The sequence below is a fragment of the Micromesistius poutassou genome, assembly GCF_964030765.1.
Source record: "Micromesistius poutassou genome assembly, chromosome: 18".
NCBI classification, from domain to species: Eukaryota; Metazoa; Chordata; class Actinopteri; order Gadiformes; family Gadidae; genus Micromesistius; species Micromesistius poutassou.
This window is the reverse complement of record NC_140288.1, coordinates 13,916,824-13,934,323: the sequence shown is the minus strand read 5'-3', so window position 1 is coordinate 13,934,323 and position 17,500 is coordinate 13,916,824. Positions and strand designations below refer to the sequence as shown.

The 17,500-nt window shown below is 50.1% G+C and overlaps 1 protein-coding gene across 1 annotated transcript in view; it reads right to left on the bottom strand.

The window, feature by feature from the left end:
* Nucleotides 1-4,643: 4,643 nt before the first annotated feature.
* Nucleotides 4,644-17,500, bottom strand: part of myo18b (myosin XVIIIB) — a gene marked incomplete at its 5' end in the record, with an annotated part of 47,476 nt that continues 34,619 nt past the window's right edge. Inside the window, 10 exons of the mRNA XM_084483331.1 lie at nt 4,644-6,583; nt 6,908-7,078; nt 8,150-8,191; nt 8,318-8,451; nt 11,273-11,458; nt 11,864-12,001; nt 12,308-12,391; nt 14,338-14,454; nt 14,893-15,006; nt 16,067-16,222. Of these exons, the coding sequence (XP_084339457.1) occupies nt 5,500-6,583; nt 6,908-7,078; nt 8,150-8,191; nt 8,318-8,451; nt 11,273-11,458; nt 11,864-12,001; nt 12,308-12,391; nt 14,338-14,454; nt 14,893-15,006; nt 16,067-16,222 (2,226 nt within the window). The 3' untranslated portion in view covers nt 4,644-5,499. The remainder of the gene's footprint in view (nt 6,584-6,907; nt 7,079-8,149; nt 8,192-8,317; nt 8,452-11,272; nt 11,459-11,863; nt 12,002-12,307; nt 12,392-14,337; nt 14,455-14,892; nt 15,007-16,066; nt 16,223-17,500) is intronic.

Here is a 17,500-nt window from a genome sequence, read left to right as displayed (position 1 = left end):
ACACACACACACACACACACACACACGTACATGCAAGCCACACACACGCATTACATTACATCTCTACTGGAAAACCTCATTAACCAACAGCGTAATTAAATCGGTGAAACGATTGGCTGACGTGCGGGCACGCGGGTCTTTGCACGATTGCGCAGTTGTTTCACGCGAGCGGTATTCATGTGTCCGTGCATGTAGAGCCCACTGAGGACTATTTTAGGCCTGCGCGTGTAAATGCGCGCGCGCGTGCATGTACACCTACTGAGGACCAACTAGGCCTGCGTGTGTTTACGTGTGCGCGCGTGCATGTAGACCTGCCGAGGAGCAACTAGGCCTACGCGTGTTTATGTGTGCGCTCGCGTGCACGTGAAGCATCCAGTGAAGGCAAACACCCGACCAGTACACACGCCATCTTCAACCAACCACACAACGGCAATAAGTTCCAACCGGAAGGCCTGTAGCCTAGGGCTATTTTTACACTTTAGAGTACAGGCCTGGCGAAGGGTAGGCCGCTGACCGTTAGCTGGGTGGCATTCAGTGTTCACATCGGCTCAATTTGATTTGAACAAACAAAAGCCCGCGTAGGGCGAAAAACAAAGCATCCATAGCACAGCACGCAGTCCTACTCCAGCAGGCAGCCTGACGCGGGAAGTTGACGACCCCCGGTTTCAACTTTCTCACGCTGTTCTCCCGCCCGCTGCTCCCCAACCGCAGACCAGCCACCGTTCAACCGGGTTCATTAGGGTGCATTCAGACGGTCACCGTGGGTTACCTTTCTTGTTTTTCACCGCATTTGTTATCTCTCCTCGCGAGTTACAGGGCCAATCTGTTCCATTTTCTTGCAATGAAAAGAAGCGGTTAACAAAAAGGCAGAACCATTAAAATAAACTGTGGGTTGGGTTGGGGGGGGGGGGTGAAACACGCTGCCGTCTCTCGGTCACCCACGCAAACAAGTGGGCTGGAGGAGTCCTCTCGCAGAATGCCAGCATGCATGCTTTTTTAGGCAAGTGCGAGAACCGGTGGATATTGATGGAATTAGAAGCGAGATCAGGGTTTTTTTAATAGTCCCCCACCCCTCCCCGAGGAATGTAATACAAAGATGTCCCTTCACCAGAAACAACGCAAAGAACAACAACAATGTTGAAAGACGCCACCACACCACACCACACCACACCGAATCCACCGCACCAGCGGATACCTACACACGCATTCTCCCGCACTGACCCGTACCTTGTCCTTCCCCGCTGACACCGAGCCCCAGCAGGACCATCCAGAGCAGCGCCGGCGTGATGTTGGGCTTGGGGAACCGGGGAAGGAGCATGCTGACAAACCCCATCCAGATAGCTTGTTTTGGTTCTTTACAAAAAAAACCTGGTAATCTGGTAGGAGAACCGTTGGTCAGAATGACTGCGGTGTGTACGGGAAAGGGGGTGGCGGGGGTGAGAGGTTGCCGACGCCAGCAGCACTGCGGTAAAAGATAAAAACCCCACGGTTAGAAACCCGTCGCAATTAGGTTCTCGTGGCAGCGGCGCGCGGTCCTTCTCACGGCGTCTCCATCCTCCGACTGGTGAACTCTGCAGCGAGCAGCAAGCCTGCATCTCTCTCTCTCTCTCTCTCTCTCTCTCTCTCTCTCTCTCTCTCTCTCTCTCTCTCTCTCTCTCTCTCTCTCTCTCTCTTCCTCTCCTTCTCCCCTCCTCTCTCTCTCTTCCTCTCCTTCTCCCCCTCCTCTCTCTCTCTCTCCCTCTCCTTCTCCCCCTCCTCTCTCTCTCCCTCTCCCTCTCCCTCTCCCCCTCCTCTCTTTATCTCTCTCTCTCTCTCTCTCTCTCATTATTACCCTCTCTCTTTCTATCGATGTCCCTCTCCCTATCTCGCTTTAGTGCTCGCTATTCTGTTTCTACATTTTTAAGTTATCTCTCTCCTTCTCTATGCTATACCCCTCTCCCTCTTTCTTTCTCCCTCTTTCTTTCTTCCTCTTACTCCTTCTCTACTTGCTTTAGTTCACACTATTATTTTTCTGTTTATCAGTCCCCTCCCTCTCCCTCTGTCTCTCCCCCTCCTTCTTTCTCACGCTCTTTCTCCCTCTCTCTCTCTCTCTCCTGCTCACTTTATTGCACTGTTCTCTCGCTCTCCCTTTCTCCTGATCTCCCTCCCTCTCCCGCTCCCTCACACTTTTCTCTTTCTCTCATCTCTCAATTCTCTCTGCTCTTCTCTCTCTCCCTCTGTTTGGCTGGCTTAGTCTCCCTCACTCTCTCTCTCTCTCTCTCTCTCAACACACACACACACACACACAAACACACACACCCCCCCCCTCCCACGTTGCTGTATGACATTGATGATATTGCAGAGCCCCTCGGGGGAGCACCCTCTACTCGTCCGATAGCACTGTAAGCTGCAGTAATGAAGGGCCACATACACATTCATTAGCAGTGGCAGAGGAGGAGGAATAATAGAAGGAGCCTGTGCAGATGCAGTGGGTTTATGGGGGGTAGAGTGGGGGGGGGGTGGAGGGTTGCTGGAGTGGGTGGAGGACTGGCTTCCAACTCCATCTCCTCTCCACGCTATAAGTAGCAAATATTTTCTTCCTGCAGTCCAAGTGGGCTTCCCGGGAAGTCCTGTGAATCACGCTTGGAACGCCCGCTGAACCTCGCTCCCCTCCATCTAATCTCTCTTTACCAAGGGATACACTCACTGATACTAGAGGAACAGTCTCTTTACCACGGAGTACACTCTCACTCATACTAGAGGAACCGTCTTTGCCAAGAGATAAACTCACACTAATACTAGAGGAGCCGTCTTTAACATGAAGCGCACTCTCACTGATACTAGAGGAACAGTCTTCAGTCACCAAGGACTACACTCTCACTAATACTAGAGGAGCCGTCTTTAACATGAAGTACGCTCACAATAATACTAGAGGAACAGTCTTTACCAAGAGATACACTCTCACTCATACTAGAGGAACAGTCTTTAACGTGAAGTACACTCACTGATACTAGAGGAACAGTCTTTACCAGGAATACACTCCCACTGATACATTAGGAGATAGAGGAAAAACAGTGACTCACATATGCCTAATGCCCAAAGCCATTAAGTTTTTATGGGGGGAAATGAGACACACACACAAAAGCCCAAACATACCCCACACTCCTCTTTTTTACCATCCCAGTTATGAATAATAAATAGTGTTAAAAAAAATGGTAATGTATTGTAATGGTATATAAACAAACCATAACAAAAGGTTGTCATTTCACGTTGCACTGACCTATAATTCTGTATATAATACATTAGGTTAAATCAATCAACTGCTCCAAGACATCTTGGCACCTTGTTACCCTTCATGTATCATTAAGATATGGTCTAATAGCCTCTTTAATATATTCTATTCATAATTGAAATGCCATTTAGGAGAAGCTTTTATCCAAAGGCACTTACAGTGAATGCAGATAACGGGACATTAAGGAGAATAAGGACCTCTTGCTCAAGGATGCCAACCGGTAGGCCGTGCGTGGGTTAAATTGAAGATTGAACCCAGAATCTTTTAGATTCAAACACAATAGCCACTACACTATTGAACTAAATTCTTGAGAACAAAATTCTAAAGAGTGCGCAACAAACCCTGGAAATAGGTTTCAGCTGTTAAGTGAGGGGAGGCTTTGCTTTATGACAAATGCTTGGCTGCAGTGATGACTGATTCTGGCTGTTCTTATCTTATTCATTTGATTGTGCTGTGGATGCCTGGGACCATTGACTTTAATAACATAAGGCGGCCATTTATGTCCAGGGTCAAATCAATCATGAAACAGGATCCATAATCACACTCTGACTGATCAAACACTCCAATCTCAGAGCAGGAAACTGCCTTGATAACAACCATGGAGCATCCCATCCTGGCAACCGTATCTCTGTATCGTTACCATAGCAATGGACCAAAAGAGTAACGCCAATAGAGACACTGACGGCACTGCAGAGGGAAACCCCCCTCCCCAAAAAAAGACGTATTTTTCAGAGGAAGATGAAGCCTTTGCCCTTCGTCGCCTCTGACTTGCAACTTTTCGAGCACTTCTCTTCCGGGCTCCTTCTTAATCCCTCTCTCCATCTCATCTAACCCCCCCCCCCCTTCTCTTTCATCACCGCACCGCGCCGTCATTGGCTCACGGTCTTGTTCTGCTGGCTGTGTGTTGTGTTGTTACACGCGCGCACGTGAGCGTAGATAAGCCTCTGCAGTGAGCAAGGCTCTGTGGCTGCATCAGGTTTTTTTTCACTCTCTCCCTCTCCTTGACTCTCTCTCTCTCTCTCGCTCTCTCTCTGTAAGGCAGAGAGATCACGTTCAACAGCAAAGCAACGACACAAGCAGCTTAAGTGCGGTGTGATGAGAGCGAGAGAGGGAGAGAGAGAGAGAGAGAGAGCGAGCCAGAAACCCTCACTGCCTACTCCAGGGAGTGAAACACTGACCCGTGGTTGGAATGTAGGCTATGGTGGTTATCTGTTACGTTTTAAACAAAAGGGAACAGCTCATTTCTGTATTCGTGAGCAATTGGCGGTTCCTTGGTTGTGTAACCAACTGGCAGTTAGTCCAACTGACAGGATGGGATTTTCGCCTGATTTTTATTGACTCCAAAAATGAACAAACAAAAACAAGGTTGACTTCATCATTTTATTCATACAAACACTGCCCACCTGAAAGAATAATTAGAATCTGGATTTGAATATGGTATCTATTTGACCATGAATGGATTCTTTCATCGTCATCTATTGATGATAATATCCCAGAGGGGTTAATATTAATCTCCGGTAACAGACAATTAGAAAGACTAGAATTTCCTTTCATTTTATAATTGATCTGCTCAGTCCTGACAACATTCTATTTCAGGTGCCCCTTAACCTTTGACCTTAACCTTAGGCTCCCAGAGCTGCCAACGGGGCTTTTATTCACCTGGTGGCCATCTTGGTTCTGGACACCAGCTGGGTGGGGGAACTGAAGCCGTTTCTCAATTTCTCAAAAGTACGCGGACTACGTTCTCACGGACTTGGAAGTACGTACTTGGCAAGTCCGGACTTTCAAGTACAGACTTCCGAGAACGCGAGTACGCACCTGCAATTGGAACAGCAGCGGACTCGATGATGCATTCTGGGATATTTAACGGTCCCAAGTCCACACGAGTCACCTCCGATGCGTCCTCGGTAGAACGGCCTCATCGAGAACGCATCGAGAACACTTCCGGGTTTTACGACAGTACTCGCGTACTTGGAATTGGAACAGTGCTTGGGCTACCACTGATGACGTTTATCGAGAACGCAAGTACACGAGAACACACGAGAACGCGAATTCAGAAACGGCTTGAATGTGGAATAGAACCAATATGGAACCAATATGGCGGCCAGGTGAATAAGTCCAAGGGAGAGGGAGAAGGAGAGAGAGACAGAATGGCTGAACCAAAGAAGGAATAAAAAAAGAGGCACAAAGGCACAAAGGCTTGGCGTGGCTTCAAACCTTCCCCTGCCTCAGTCCACCTCCTTCTTCAGGTACTTCTTCATGACCGAGGCCACGTCCTCCCCCTCGCTCCCCTCCGCCTCCAGCCTCTCCCCCTGGGGCCTCCCCCTGCCGGGCCGGCCCCTGGACCCCCCCGCCCCCCCCCCCGCCCCCGCCCCGGTCTGGGACCCCCCCGCCGAGCTGCCCCCGGAGCTGGACGACTCTGACGTCTCCGAGCTCTTCCTGCTGCGGGACGACAGGGGCAGCTCCCCGAAGTGGACGCTCAGAGCTCTCCTTCCTCCTCCTCCTCCTCCTCCTCCTCCTCCCCCCCCCCGGACGGACCCGGCCAGGCTGCTGGCCGACTGCGCCCTCCGGATGGCCGGCATGATATCCGAGCCCGCGCCGTCCCGCCCGCCGTCCGCCATCAGGCAGCGGTTCTGGAACACCATGGGCTCCGAGCCCAGGGCGCCCTCGCCGCCGTCCTCCACGCCGGCCACCACGCCCCCCAGCAGGCGGCGCCGCGCCGGGGCCTGGGGGGAGCGCTGGGGGCTGGGGCCCCCGGAGCCGCCGCCGCCGCGGCCCTCCTCCAGCTCCTCCTCCGGGATGGAGAGGGAGCGTGGCTGGTGGCGGCCGTGGAGCGCCGACAGGGAGGAGAGGTGGGGCAGCGTGGGGAGCAGGGCGGCGTTGGGCGAGGAGGGGTCGGCGGCGGCGGCGGCGGTGGCGGCGGCGGGGGCGGCCACGCTGAAGCGGAACGGTCGGGAGGCCGAGGAGGAGGCACTGCTGGCGGCGCGCTGCAGCAGCGGGGAGGGGGGCTTCAGGATGCCCGGCCGGGCCTCGCGGGGCGGGGGCTCCTCGGGCCCCGGGGACAGGGCGGAGGCGCGGCGCCGCAGCGAGGAGGCCCCCGTGGTCTGGTAGATGGGCAGGGAGGCGGCGCTGCCGGCCCGGTCGACCGGGTCGCCGCCGCCGCCGCCGCTGACGCTCCCCGCGGCTCCGCCCCCCCGGCGCTTGCGGAGGCCGTCCAGGAGCTCGGAGAGGGCCGAGGAGGACGAGGCGCGGCCCAGCCCCCCCGTGCCGGCGCCCCCGGCCACGGAGCCGCCGTCGTCGTCCACGCACGACCTGCAGCGGCGCGGGGCGGGGGGAGAAAGTGAGAGAGCCTCTAGCGACCGAACGGAACCTCAACCTTTGGGAACTCAACTTTTTTTTTTTTTCGATTGTCAAATTGTAGTCAGAGGAGCAGAACTTAACGCGGCACATTAGGCACTAATGCAAACAAAACTATTTTACTAACCTCGTTTGCCGGATTCCAAACAATCTCGTTCCGCCCAATGAAATCACAGCAGGCAGCTGACTTCCCCACCTCCCCTCCCCCCCCCCCACCCACGCCCCCCCCGCACGCCTCCCAATAACGACACATGCGCGTCACACACATCCGGATCTTACCGGAAGCTGTAGGTGCTCATGGTGTCGGCGACGGACTGGCGCCCGGCCTGGCTGCCGTACGGGGACCCGCCGGCGCGGGACGAGCCGGCGCGGGACGACCCCCTGGGCACGCCCAGCCAGGTCCTGATCCCCTCGCCCACGTCCTCCGCCCCGACGCTGGACACCGAGTCGCTGTGGACGCACACACAGAGCCCCCTCAGCACCCACGGAGACTCGCGTCGCGCAGGGAGGCCCCGCTTAAACGGTCGCTCGTTTGCTATCAGGCCACAATGCGAACGCAAGCACGTCTGAGTGTGTGGAACAATGGAGCTAAACTTTAAATGTGTCCTCTCCGTTTTAGAGTTGAAACCCAGGGTAAGATGCAGGTGGATGTTAGGTCGGCATTCCAACTGAACAATGCAAAACACCCAAATGAAGCACGAGGGATGTGTCCTCGGAGGAGGAGGACGATTGGGTTGAATTAAAACCCCCCCCAATCACGCCAATCGAAGACACTGAGTTCTGTCACCATGGAGACTGCAGGATCAATCGATCAAAACCTTGAAGGTGCCACATGACTTTGATCCATTTCCTCCCAATACCCGATGCTCTTGAATCATCAAATGCCAACAAACAACTCAGCGAGCTCAAACTCATTCGCACAAACAAACATAAGCATGGCTCAATTGTCGCAAGCTTATGTATTATGTATACCTGCGCACACCAATTATTATCATAGAGAGTTGCACTGAAGTTTGTTCCCTGCAGACTCTTGCCACACTGTCAATCAAAATCAGTATTCCCTTTTTTCTCATTTCACCGTTTCTAATGTAAACATAGCTTACCTAAGCTCAAGATGTGGTATTTTATCTCCAAACCATCACTTCAGCACACGTCTCACTTAAGACTGCCTTGCCAACATCCCCGAAAAGAACAGCATGGAGTTAGTATCCATGCAGCGAAAACCACCTTCACGCAACGTTACATCTCATTATCGATTGAGCTTTCTGTCTCTCTGTCTGTCTGTCTGTGGCTGTGTGTCCTGTAGATCATTCGATGAGAGTCGAATGTTTCTGGTCAAATTCAGCTTGCGGCCATAACAACGAAAGAGTACAAAGCCAATACCGGCGATGCAATGACATAGACACGCGCTCGCGCGCACACACACACGCACACGCACACACACACACACACACACACACACACACACACACACACACACATCCACACACACACACACACACAGATCCAGAGAACCCTTACAGGTCTTTCCTTCGAGATAGGGATTCCGTGGCAGTGTGGGTGCTGGATCAAAGAACACAGTGAGTGCACAGATGAGACATCACACGTACGAATGGACCAATGGAGACACGTGGGCTCCGGAACATTCAACAGGAGATTCAACGCGGCGAGGTAGGGGGGGGGGGGTACCTCTCAGAGTCACTGTCGTCGCTCGACTCCACCTCCTCCAGGGCAGCCTGCAGATCCACGATGCGACGGATGGACGTCTCCAGGTCGGCTTGCAATGTCTGCCGGACGGCGGTGAGCTCCTCCACCTGCATTTCCTGTAAGGATTAAAAAAAAAAAAAAAGACAAGGAAGTAGGGGTCTTTATGAGGCCAAGGTCATTGTGGGGTCAAAACGGTCAATGGAAAACCGATTTAATCTTCTATGGGGGGCGTGTCCATATTCTACTTCTCACTAGTAGAATACTATTATTTTCAACACCGGTATGAACATTATGACCTCTGGAGTTTTCATTCATTAGGCATGAAGTGAATAATATTGAGTCGATTGCCATGAAACCTCAATCATTGGTACAATCAGTGTATTTTCTGGAATAATCGTTATTTGTGCGATGACCCATCGTTTATGACACTCATTATACATGACAAGAATGATGTGTTTTGGTTAATTGTTGCCATTTGATTTGTTAATAACTATGCCCCTGCCCTGCGTGGCATAAAACACTCACTGGCACGGCGCTGTGAGTGAAGAGGCTCTCAGAGTTATTAGCTGCACATCGCCCGCAAGGAGATGGGAGGGAGGGAGGGCTCCTCATACAGACAAACAAGTGTGTGCATGTGTGTACGCGTATGTGTATATGCGTGTGTATCTGTGCGTGCGTGCATGTGTGTTCATATGGCTGTGAGAATAAATGTGTTTGCACACCTGTGTGTGTGCGTGTGTGTATGTGTGTGTGTGTGTGTGTGTGTGTCTATGTGTGTGCTTGTATGCACGCATGTGTGTGCGTATGTTAGCGTGTGTACGCGCACGTGGGCATGTGTGTGTGTGTGTGTGTGTGTGTGTGTGTGTGTGCCAACGCATGTGTGTGCATGTGTGCTTGTATGCATGCTTGTGTGCGTATGTAAGCGCGTGTACGTATGTGTGCACACCTGTGTGTGTGTGTGTGTGTGTGTGTGTGTGTGTGTGTGTGTGTGTGTGTGTGTATGTGTGTGTGTGTGTGTGTGTGTGTGTGTGTGTGTGCACGCATGTGTGTGCGCGCATCTCTGTGTTTATGTGTGTGCGCGCATATGTGTGTCTGTGTGCCGTCTCCATAACCTTGAGGGGACAATGAGGATTAATCATGGCTGTGCAGAGAAAGCTGGGAGCAGAGCGGAAGAGAGAGGGGGGGTGGAGGTGTGCGGGTGTGTGCGGGTGTGTGTGTGTGTGTCACCGCTTTCCGTTCTGGGTGTGTGTATCTATGACACATACATTTACCAACGGCTAAAGGTCATGCTAGAGAACATTGATGTATAGTGGGGAAGGGAATCTTCCTCTGTTACTACACGGATGTAGAAATGCACACGCGCACGTGTGCACATACACAGCTGTGCGTATGGAGATACATACAGTATATACACACGTGAATATGTATGAGTGTGCAGGTGGTGTGGGCTGGGTGGGGATGACATGTGCGGCAGGGGTACTGATGATGTGATTGGTATACAATATGGTGGGGATGATATAGCTTTTCAAAGCTCGGTGTGGATGATGGTTTATTCTAATGGTGTGCTGATAACATATGGGGTATATGCTAGGGTGGTGATGACATGGACAGTATGCAAGGGTGATGACATAGTGTTAGGGTGGTGATGACACATTGTTTGCCAGGGCGGTGATGACATGGATGGTTATGGCTAGGGTGGTGATGACACAGTGTAAGTAGGGTGGTGATGACATAGTGTATGTCAGGGCGGTGATGACATAGTGTATGTAGGGTGGTGATGACAGTGTATGTAGGGTGGTGATGACATAGTATATGTAGGGAAGTGATGACATGGTGTATGTAGGGTGGTGATGACATAGTGTATGTAGGGTGGTGATGACATAGTGTATGTAGGGTGGTGATGACATAGTGTTTGTAGGGTGGTGATGACAGTGTATGTAGGGTGGTGATGACATAGTATATGTAGGGAAGTGATGACATGGTGTATGTAGGGTGGTGATGACACAGTGTATGCATGCTGACGATGACCCGTTGAATGCCAGGGCGGTGATGACATAGTCTGTGCTAGGGTGGTGATGACACAGTATATGCTAGGGTGGTGATGACATGGACAGTGTATGCAAGGGTGGTGATGACATAGTGTTTGTAGGGTGGTGATGACACAGTGTATGTAGGGTGGTGATGACATGGACAGTGTATGCAAGGGTGGTGATGACATAGTGTATGTAGGGTGGTGATGACATAGTGTTTGTAGGGTGGTGATGACACAGTGTATGTAGGGTGGTGATGACACAGTGTATGTAGGGTGGTGATGACACAGTGTATGTAGGGTGGTGATGACACAGTGTATGTAGGGTGGTGATGACACAATGTACGTAGGGTGGTGATGACACAATGTACGTAGGGTGGTGATGACACAGTGTACGTAGGGTGGTGATGACACAGTGTATGTAGGGTGGTGATGACACAGTGTATGTAGGGTGGTGATGACACAGTGTATGTAGGGTGGTGATGACACAGTGTATGTAGGGTGGTGATGACACAGTGTATGTAGGGTGGGGATGACACAGTGTATGTAGGGTGGTGATGACACAGTGTATGTAGGGTGGTGATGACATAGTGTATGTATGCTGACGATGACCCGTTGAATGCCAGGGCGGTGATGACATAGTCTGTGCTAGGGTGGTGATGACATAGTGTATGTAGGGCGGTGATGACACAGTGTATGTAGGGTGGTGATGACACAGTGTACGTAGGGTGGTGATGACACAGTGTACGTAGGGTGGTGATGACACAGTGTACGTAGGGTGGTGATGACACAGTGTACGTAGGGTGGTGATGACACAGTGTACGTAGGGTGGTGATGACACAGTGTACGTAGGGTGGTGATGACACAGTGTACGTAGGGTGGTGATGACATGGCTACGAGGCCCGTACCAGCTCCATGCGCCGGCGGCTGCTGTCCTGCTCCCTCTGGGTGAGGTCTTCCATCTCCAGCCTCATGTCGTGGAGGCGGTGCTGGTAGTAGACGCAGTTCTCCCTCTCCCGGGCCTCCGTCTGGGCACTCTGCTCCAGCTCCTCCCCGAGACGCACCACGCTGTCCCTCAGACGCAGCACCAGCACCTACACACACACGCACACACACACACACACACACACACACACACACACACACACATATATAAATACGAGAGATGTACGCACACACACACACACACACACACACGCACACACACACACACACACACACATACACATACACACACAGACAAGCTCACAAAAACACAAACATATATACACCAAGACGCACGCACACACACAAAAATAATACACAGAAACAAATTGCACAGACATTTAATGAAAATGATATAGCATAGTTTGTGGAAGGACAGTTCAAGCCACCTTAAACAAACATAGCATGCAAAAAGACACCAGTAGAGCGGGGAACCTGTTGAATGGTGGACGGCAGACACCACTTCCTCACCATCACAGACACACAGGCACAGACACACACACGAGTCCTCTTACCTCAAACCTCTTCACCTGCCCCCTGTGGAACTCCAGCTTGTTCTCCAGATCGCAAACACGGGCTTCCTGTTTACTGACGATGCTGCGCCCCACGGTGGACGACTCCAGGAACTGCACCCTGGAAACACTAGACTGGAGCTGTACGAATAAAAATAAATTATAAAAAAAAATAAAAAATAAACAGATGGATGGTTAAATACATTAATTATTCAAACCAAATCAACACATATATCTAAATACATAAATAAATAAAATCATGGTGTGAACACAAAATAAATAGATAAATAAATGAATAAACACACACATTAATTTGTATTTGTTTTTTTTAGCTTAGTTTAAGGATTCAGCACCACGTTGATAGTGTGGGTCGGTAAAGAAGCAACAACGTTTGCCTCTCGGTCGAGCTGTGCGTGCGCCCCCCCCCCCCCCCCCCCCCCGGCTCACCTCCTCCTGGAGCGTCTGCCTCTGCTTCTTCACGTCCTCCAGCTCCACCTGCAGCTCCCTGATCTGGGAGATATCGCTGGAGGACTGGCACACACACAACACAGCCCTGTTAGGGGATCACTCAGATATGCATGCGCGCATCGTGAAAGAGGAAATTAATTTTCACAAAAAAAAAGGGATTGGCGTTTAAACACTGACACACAGTGTACACACACGGTGTTATAATACAATACGTGGCACTTGGATATATATAGTCACACATATTGAAAAGAGAGATCCAGGTTCGCCAGAGACAGAGAGACAAGGAGAGAGAGACAGAGAGACAAGGAGAGAGAGACAGAGAGACAAGGAGAGAGAGAGAGAGTGGGAGAGACAGAGAGACAAGGAGAGAGAGACAGAGAGACAAGGAGAGAGAGAGAGAGTGGGAGAGACAGAGAGACAAGGAGAGAGAGAGAGAGAGAGTGGGAGAGACAGATAGACAAGGAGAGAGAGACAGAGAAAGAGACAGCTAGATAGAGAGACAGAGAGAGAGACAGAATGAGACAGAGAATGAGACTCACACAAACACACACACACACACACAAACAAACAAACAGACAGAGAGTGGGAGAGGGATAGGGTTCAGATCCAAGTAATGGTAACAAACAAATATTTTATATTTTACTGGGCCGAGATTATTCTCTTCTTTAATTTAAACCTTATTTTGCATGGCAATCATGCTCTTCTGTATTGAATTGAGAAACTGTTGATATCATTCAACCTATGAGGACATGTCATGTCCTACACACAGACACAGCGGTGTGTTCTAGTGGAACCAGGAGTTAAACCAAAGTCCTTCTAGGCAAGTCCTCTCACTCGCGGCCATATTGGCCACGCCTATCGGGCAGCTATTTGGTCTTAACAAGACCAGGGCCCTATCTAATGAATAGGGAGAGAGCTGTATCTCCATTTTCCGAGATCTAAGGGGCATAAAAAACACATGTTTGAAATCACGATGAAAAACAGACTAAAATCGCTGAAAGGGTTTGGTGGTTTTGTATCAAATTAACGTTTTAAAAGCCCTTTTTCTTACAGGTAATCTTGGACTGCGCATGCGCAATGCTTCACGACACAGTTTTCATTTACGGCAGAACAACACCGGCACTGCACTGACAGCTAGTTAAAGTTAGCTTTAAAAGTTAGCTTTTGCTGCCGAGCCAACAAGATAACAGGTAGTCGAAGTTTTCCAGTCGATGCTGCTTGTGCCGCTTCCAGCTGCTGGTTCTTCCCTCCTGATTGAAAATAATAAATGTCGCAAAAAGCGTGACCGCGTAGGACCTGCAAAATGATTGGAGCAACGGCACCGGAAGAGGCGGGACATGTGCAAACAACTGCCATCTTGGCGTCACGAAGTTTCCCCATGCATTTCAATGGGTGATTTTTTCAGTGATGTGTCTCCTCCTTCTATAGTGTCTCTGGTTAAACACAGAGGGACATAGTGCGTCTGGGTCCTACGCACAGACACAGTGGTGTGTTCTAGTGGAACCAGGAGTTAAACACAGAGGGACATAGTGCGTCTAGGTCCTACGCACACACACAGCGGTGTGTTCTAGTGGAACCAGGAGTTAAACACAGAGGGACATAGTGCGTCTAGGTCCTACGCACAGACACACAGTGGTGTGTTCTAGTGGAACCAGGAGTTAAACACAGAGGGACATAGTGCGTCTAGGTCCTACGCACAGACACACAGTGGTGTGTTCTAGTGGAACCAGGAGTTAAACACAGAGGGACATAGTGCGTCTAGGTCCTACGCACAGACACAGCGGTGTGTTCTAGTGGAACCAGGAGTTAAACACAGAGGGACATAGTGCGTCTAGGTCCTACGCACACACACAGCGGTGTGTTCTAGTGGAACCAGGAGTTAAACACAGAGGGACATAGTGCGTCTGGGTCCTACGCACAGACACAGCGGTCTGTTCGAGGTGGAACAGGACTCCAACCTGTGCCTCGAGGTCCCACACAGACACAGTGGTGTGTTGGTGTGCTGGCACCTGAGCGATGAGGGCTTTGTGTTTCTTCATGAGCTCGTTGAGGTCCTCCTGGTCCTCCTCCAGTCTCTTCAGGAGGTCCGTCTTCTCGTGCTCCAGGAGCATCAGCTGCTCATCCGCCTGGAGGAGGAGCAGGAGGAGCAGGAGGAGGAGGAGGAGGAGGAGGAGGAGGAGGAGAGAGAGGAGGAGGAGGAGGAGGAGGAGGAGCAGGGGGAGGAGATAGAGGGAGGAGGAGTAGGAGGAGGAGGTGGAGCAGGAGGAGGAGGAGAGAGAGGAGGAGGAGGAGGAGGAGAGAGGAGGAAGAGGAGGAGGAGGAGGAGGAGGGAGGGAAAGAGAGAGAGAGAGAGAGAGAGGAGGAGGAGGAGGAGCGAGGAGGAAGAGAAGGAGGTGGAAGAGTGAGAAGAAGAGGCAGAGCAGGAGGAGAGACACGTTGAAATCGAACTACACGCTCAACTACACACACACACACACACACACACACGCACACACGCACACACGGACAGACTGACAACACACCCACACACACACACAGGGACAGACAGACACAGACAGCCTCACCAGGCTCTTGTGTTTGCAGAGGTGCTCCAGCTCTATCTGGGCGTTGTCCAGCTCCTGGGAGAGGGTCTTCTGGAAGCCCTCCACCTCACTCCTCCTGGCCTCACTCTCCTCCAGCTGAGAGGAGCACTCTGTTAGGACGCACTGCACCAGGGGTGTGGGAGTGTGCGTGCGTGTGTGTGTGTGTGTGTGTGTGTATGTGTGTGTGTATGTGTGTGTCTGTTTGTTTATATATATATATATATATATATATATTTATTTATTGTGCGTATACAAGTGTGTTTGTGTGTGTATACAAGTGTGTTTGTGTGTGTATAGATGTTTGTGTCTGTATGTGTATATACTGTATATATGTGTCTCTGTGTGTGAATGTATGTATGTACGTGTGTGTGTGTGTGTGTGTGTGTATATAGATGTACGTACGTTCGTACATCTATATATCTATATAGATCTATATCTATGTGTGTGTGTGTGTGTGTGTGTGTGTGTATGTATGTGTGTATATAGATGTATGTACGTTTGTACATCTATATATCTATATATAGATCTATATCTATATGAGTGTGTGTGTGTGTGTGTGTGTGTGTGTATGTATGTGTGTATATAGATGTACGTACGTTCGTACATCTATATATCTATATATAGATCTATATCTATATGAGTGTGTGTGTGTGTGTGTGTGTGTGTGTATGTATGTGTGTATATAGATGTACGTACGTTTGTACATCTATATATCTATATATAGATCTATATCTATATGTGTGTGTGTGTGTGTGTGTGTGTGTGTATGTATGTGTGTATATAGATGTACGTACGTTTGTACATCTATATATCTATATATAGATCTATATCTATATGAGTGTGTGTGTGAGTGTGTGTGTGTGTGTGTGTGTGTGTGTGTGTGTCTGTGTGTGTGTGTGCGTGTGTGTGTGTGTGTGTGTGTGTGTGTGTGTGTGTGTGTATATAGATGTACATACGTTCGTACATCTATATATAGCTCTATATCTATATGAGTGTGTGTGTGTGTGTGTGTGCGTGCGTGCGTGGGTGCGTGCGTGCGTGCGTGCGTGCATGCGTGCGTGCGTGCGTGCGTGTGTGCGTGCGTGCGTGCGTGCGTGCGTGTGAGTGTGTGCGTGCGTGCGTGCGTGCGTGTGTGTGTGTGTGTGTGTGTGTGTACCTGGCAGTGCAGGCGCTCTATGTGCTCGCGGCTGCAGGGCTGGCCCGGGGGCCCGTCCACGGTGGACAGCAGCAGCTGGGCGTCCACCAGCAGGGCGTGGGTCCTCTTCAGGTCCCGCCGCAGCTTCTTCTCCACGTCAAAGTCCCGGTGGCCCACCTACACACACACACACACACACACACACACACACACACATAGACACACACACACACACATATAGACACACACACACACACATATAGACCCACACACACACACACACACACACGCACACACACACACACACACACATATAGACCCACACACACACACACACACACACACACACACACACATATAGACACACACACACACACATATAGACCCACACACACACACACACACACATACACATGCACAGACACACACACACACACACACACACACACACACACACATATAGACACACACACACACACACACACACACACACACACACATACACGCACACACACACGTTTATAGACAACCCAAACAATAATTCTGATAATAATATTTTCATTTAATTTGCTAAGTAATTGTCTGGGTGCTCAAAAACAGAGCAGGTAAAATAGGTTAAAAAAGAAAGCATAGCGAATTAAATAGTAAACAAACAGCAATTAAAGTTAAAATACAAATATCTTTGTACAATTGGTATCTCGCTTGTGTCTGCTGGAACTGGAAATCAGTAAAGTGTTATTCTGCCTCATCCTGATTAAACACATGGAGTCACAGAGACATTAACAAGTCCTCCATCATCTAAACTTCAGCATCACTGCAAAGGACATTTAGAGTGCTCTTTTATTCATTATGCGGCCGCCTGCTGAGACAGAGTTAGAGGCCAGTCCTGAGCACAGCCAAAGTCATCATGGATCTCAATGCTAAAACTCTGGTGATGTTAAGCTAAGCACCCCCATGAATAATGGGTAATAGCATTTTAATGAGGTTTCTGTAGAAAAACAACAAGCTTATCCGTAACAAGATAAAACAAAAAGAAAGAAAACATTATTGGATCGCACCATATTAAAAGTCTTCCCTAGTGATGCAACACAATATGCGTATCAATTGCTGCTGTATTGTGCGGATTATTGGCTCACAAAGTGCAGAGGCTTAGGTGGTACATTTATGCCGCTTTTCCACCGACAGTATCAGCTCGACTCGACTCAACTCGCCTCGACCCGACTCGGTTCCAGGCGCGTTTCCATCTAAAAAAGTACCTCTTCAATGTGGGCGGGTCGTAGAAAAGAACCTCTCCACCATGGGCGGGTCGTCATTAGGTTTTAATCACGGGAGACGCGATTCCCGGGAAATCTGAATCTGATCAAGACTATTTCCTGATTCCCGGGAAAGGTTATGATGGGAAATAAAATAAAATAAAAAGCGCAATGACTGCGCGTCTATTGTTGTCATACGGTA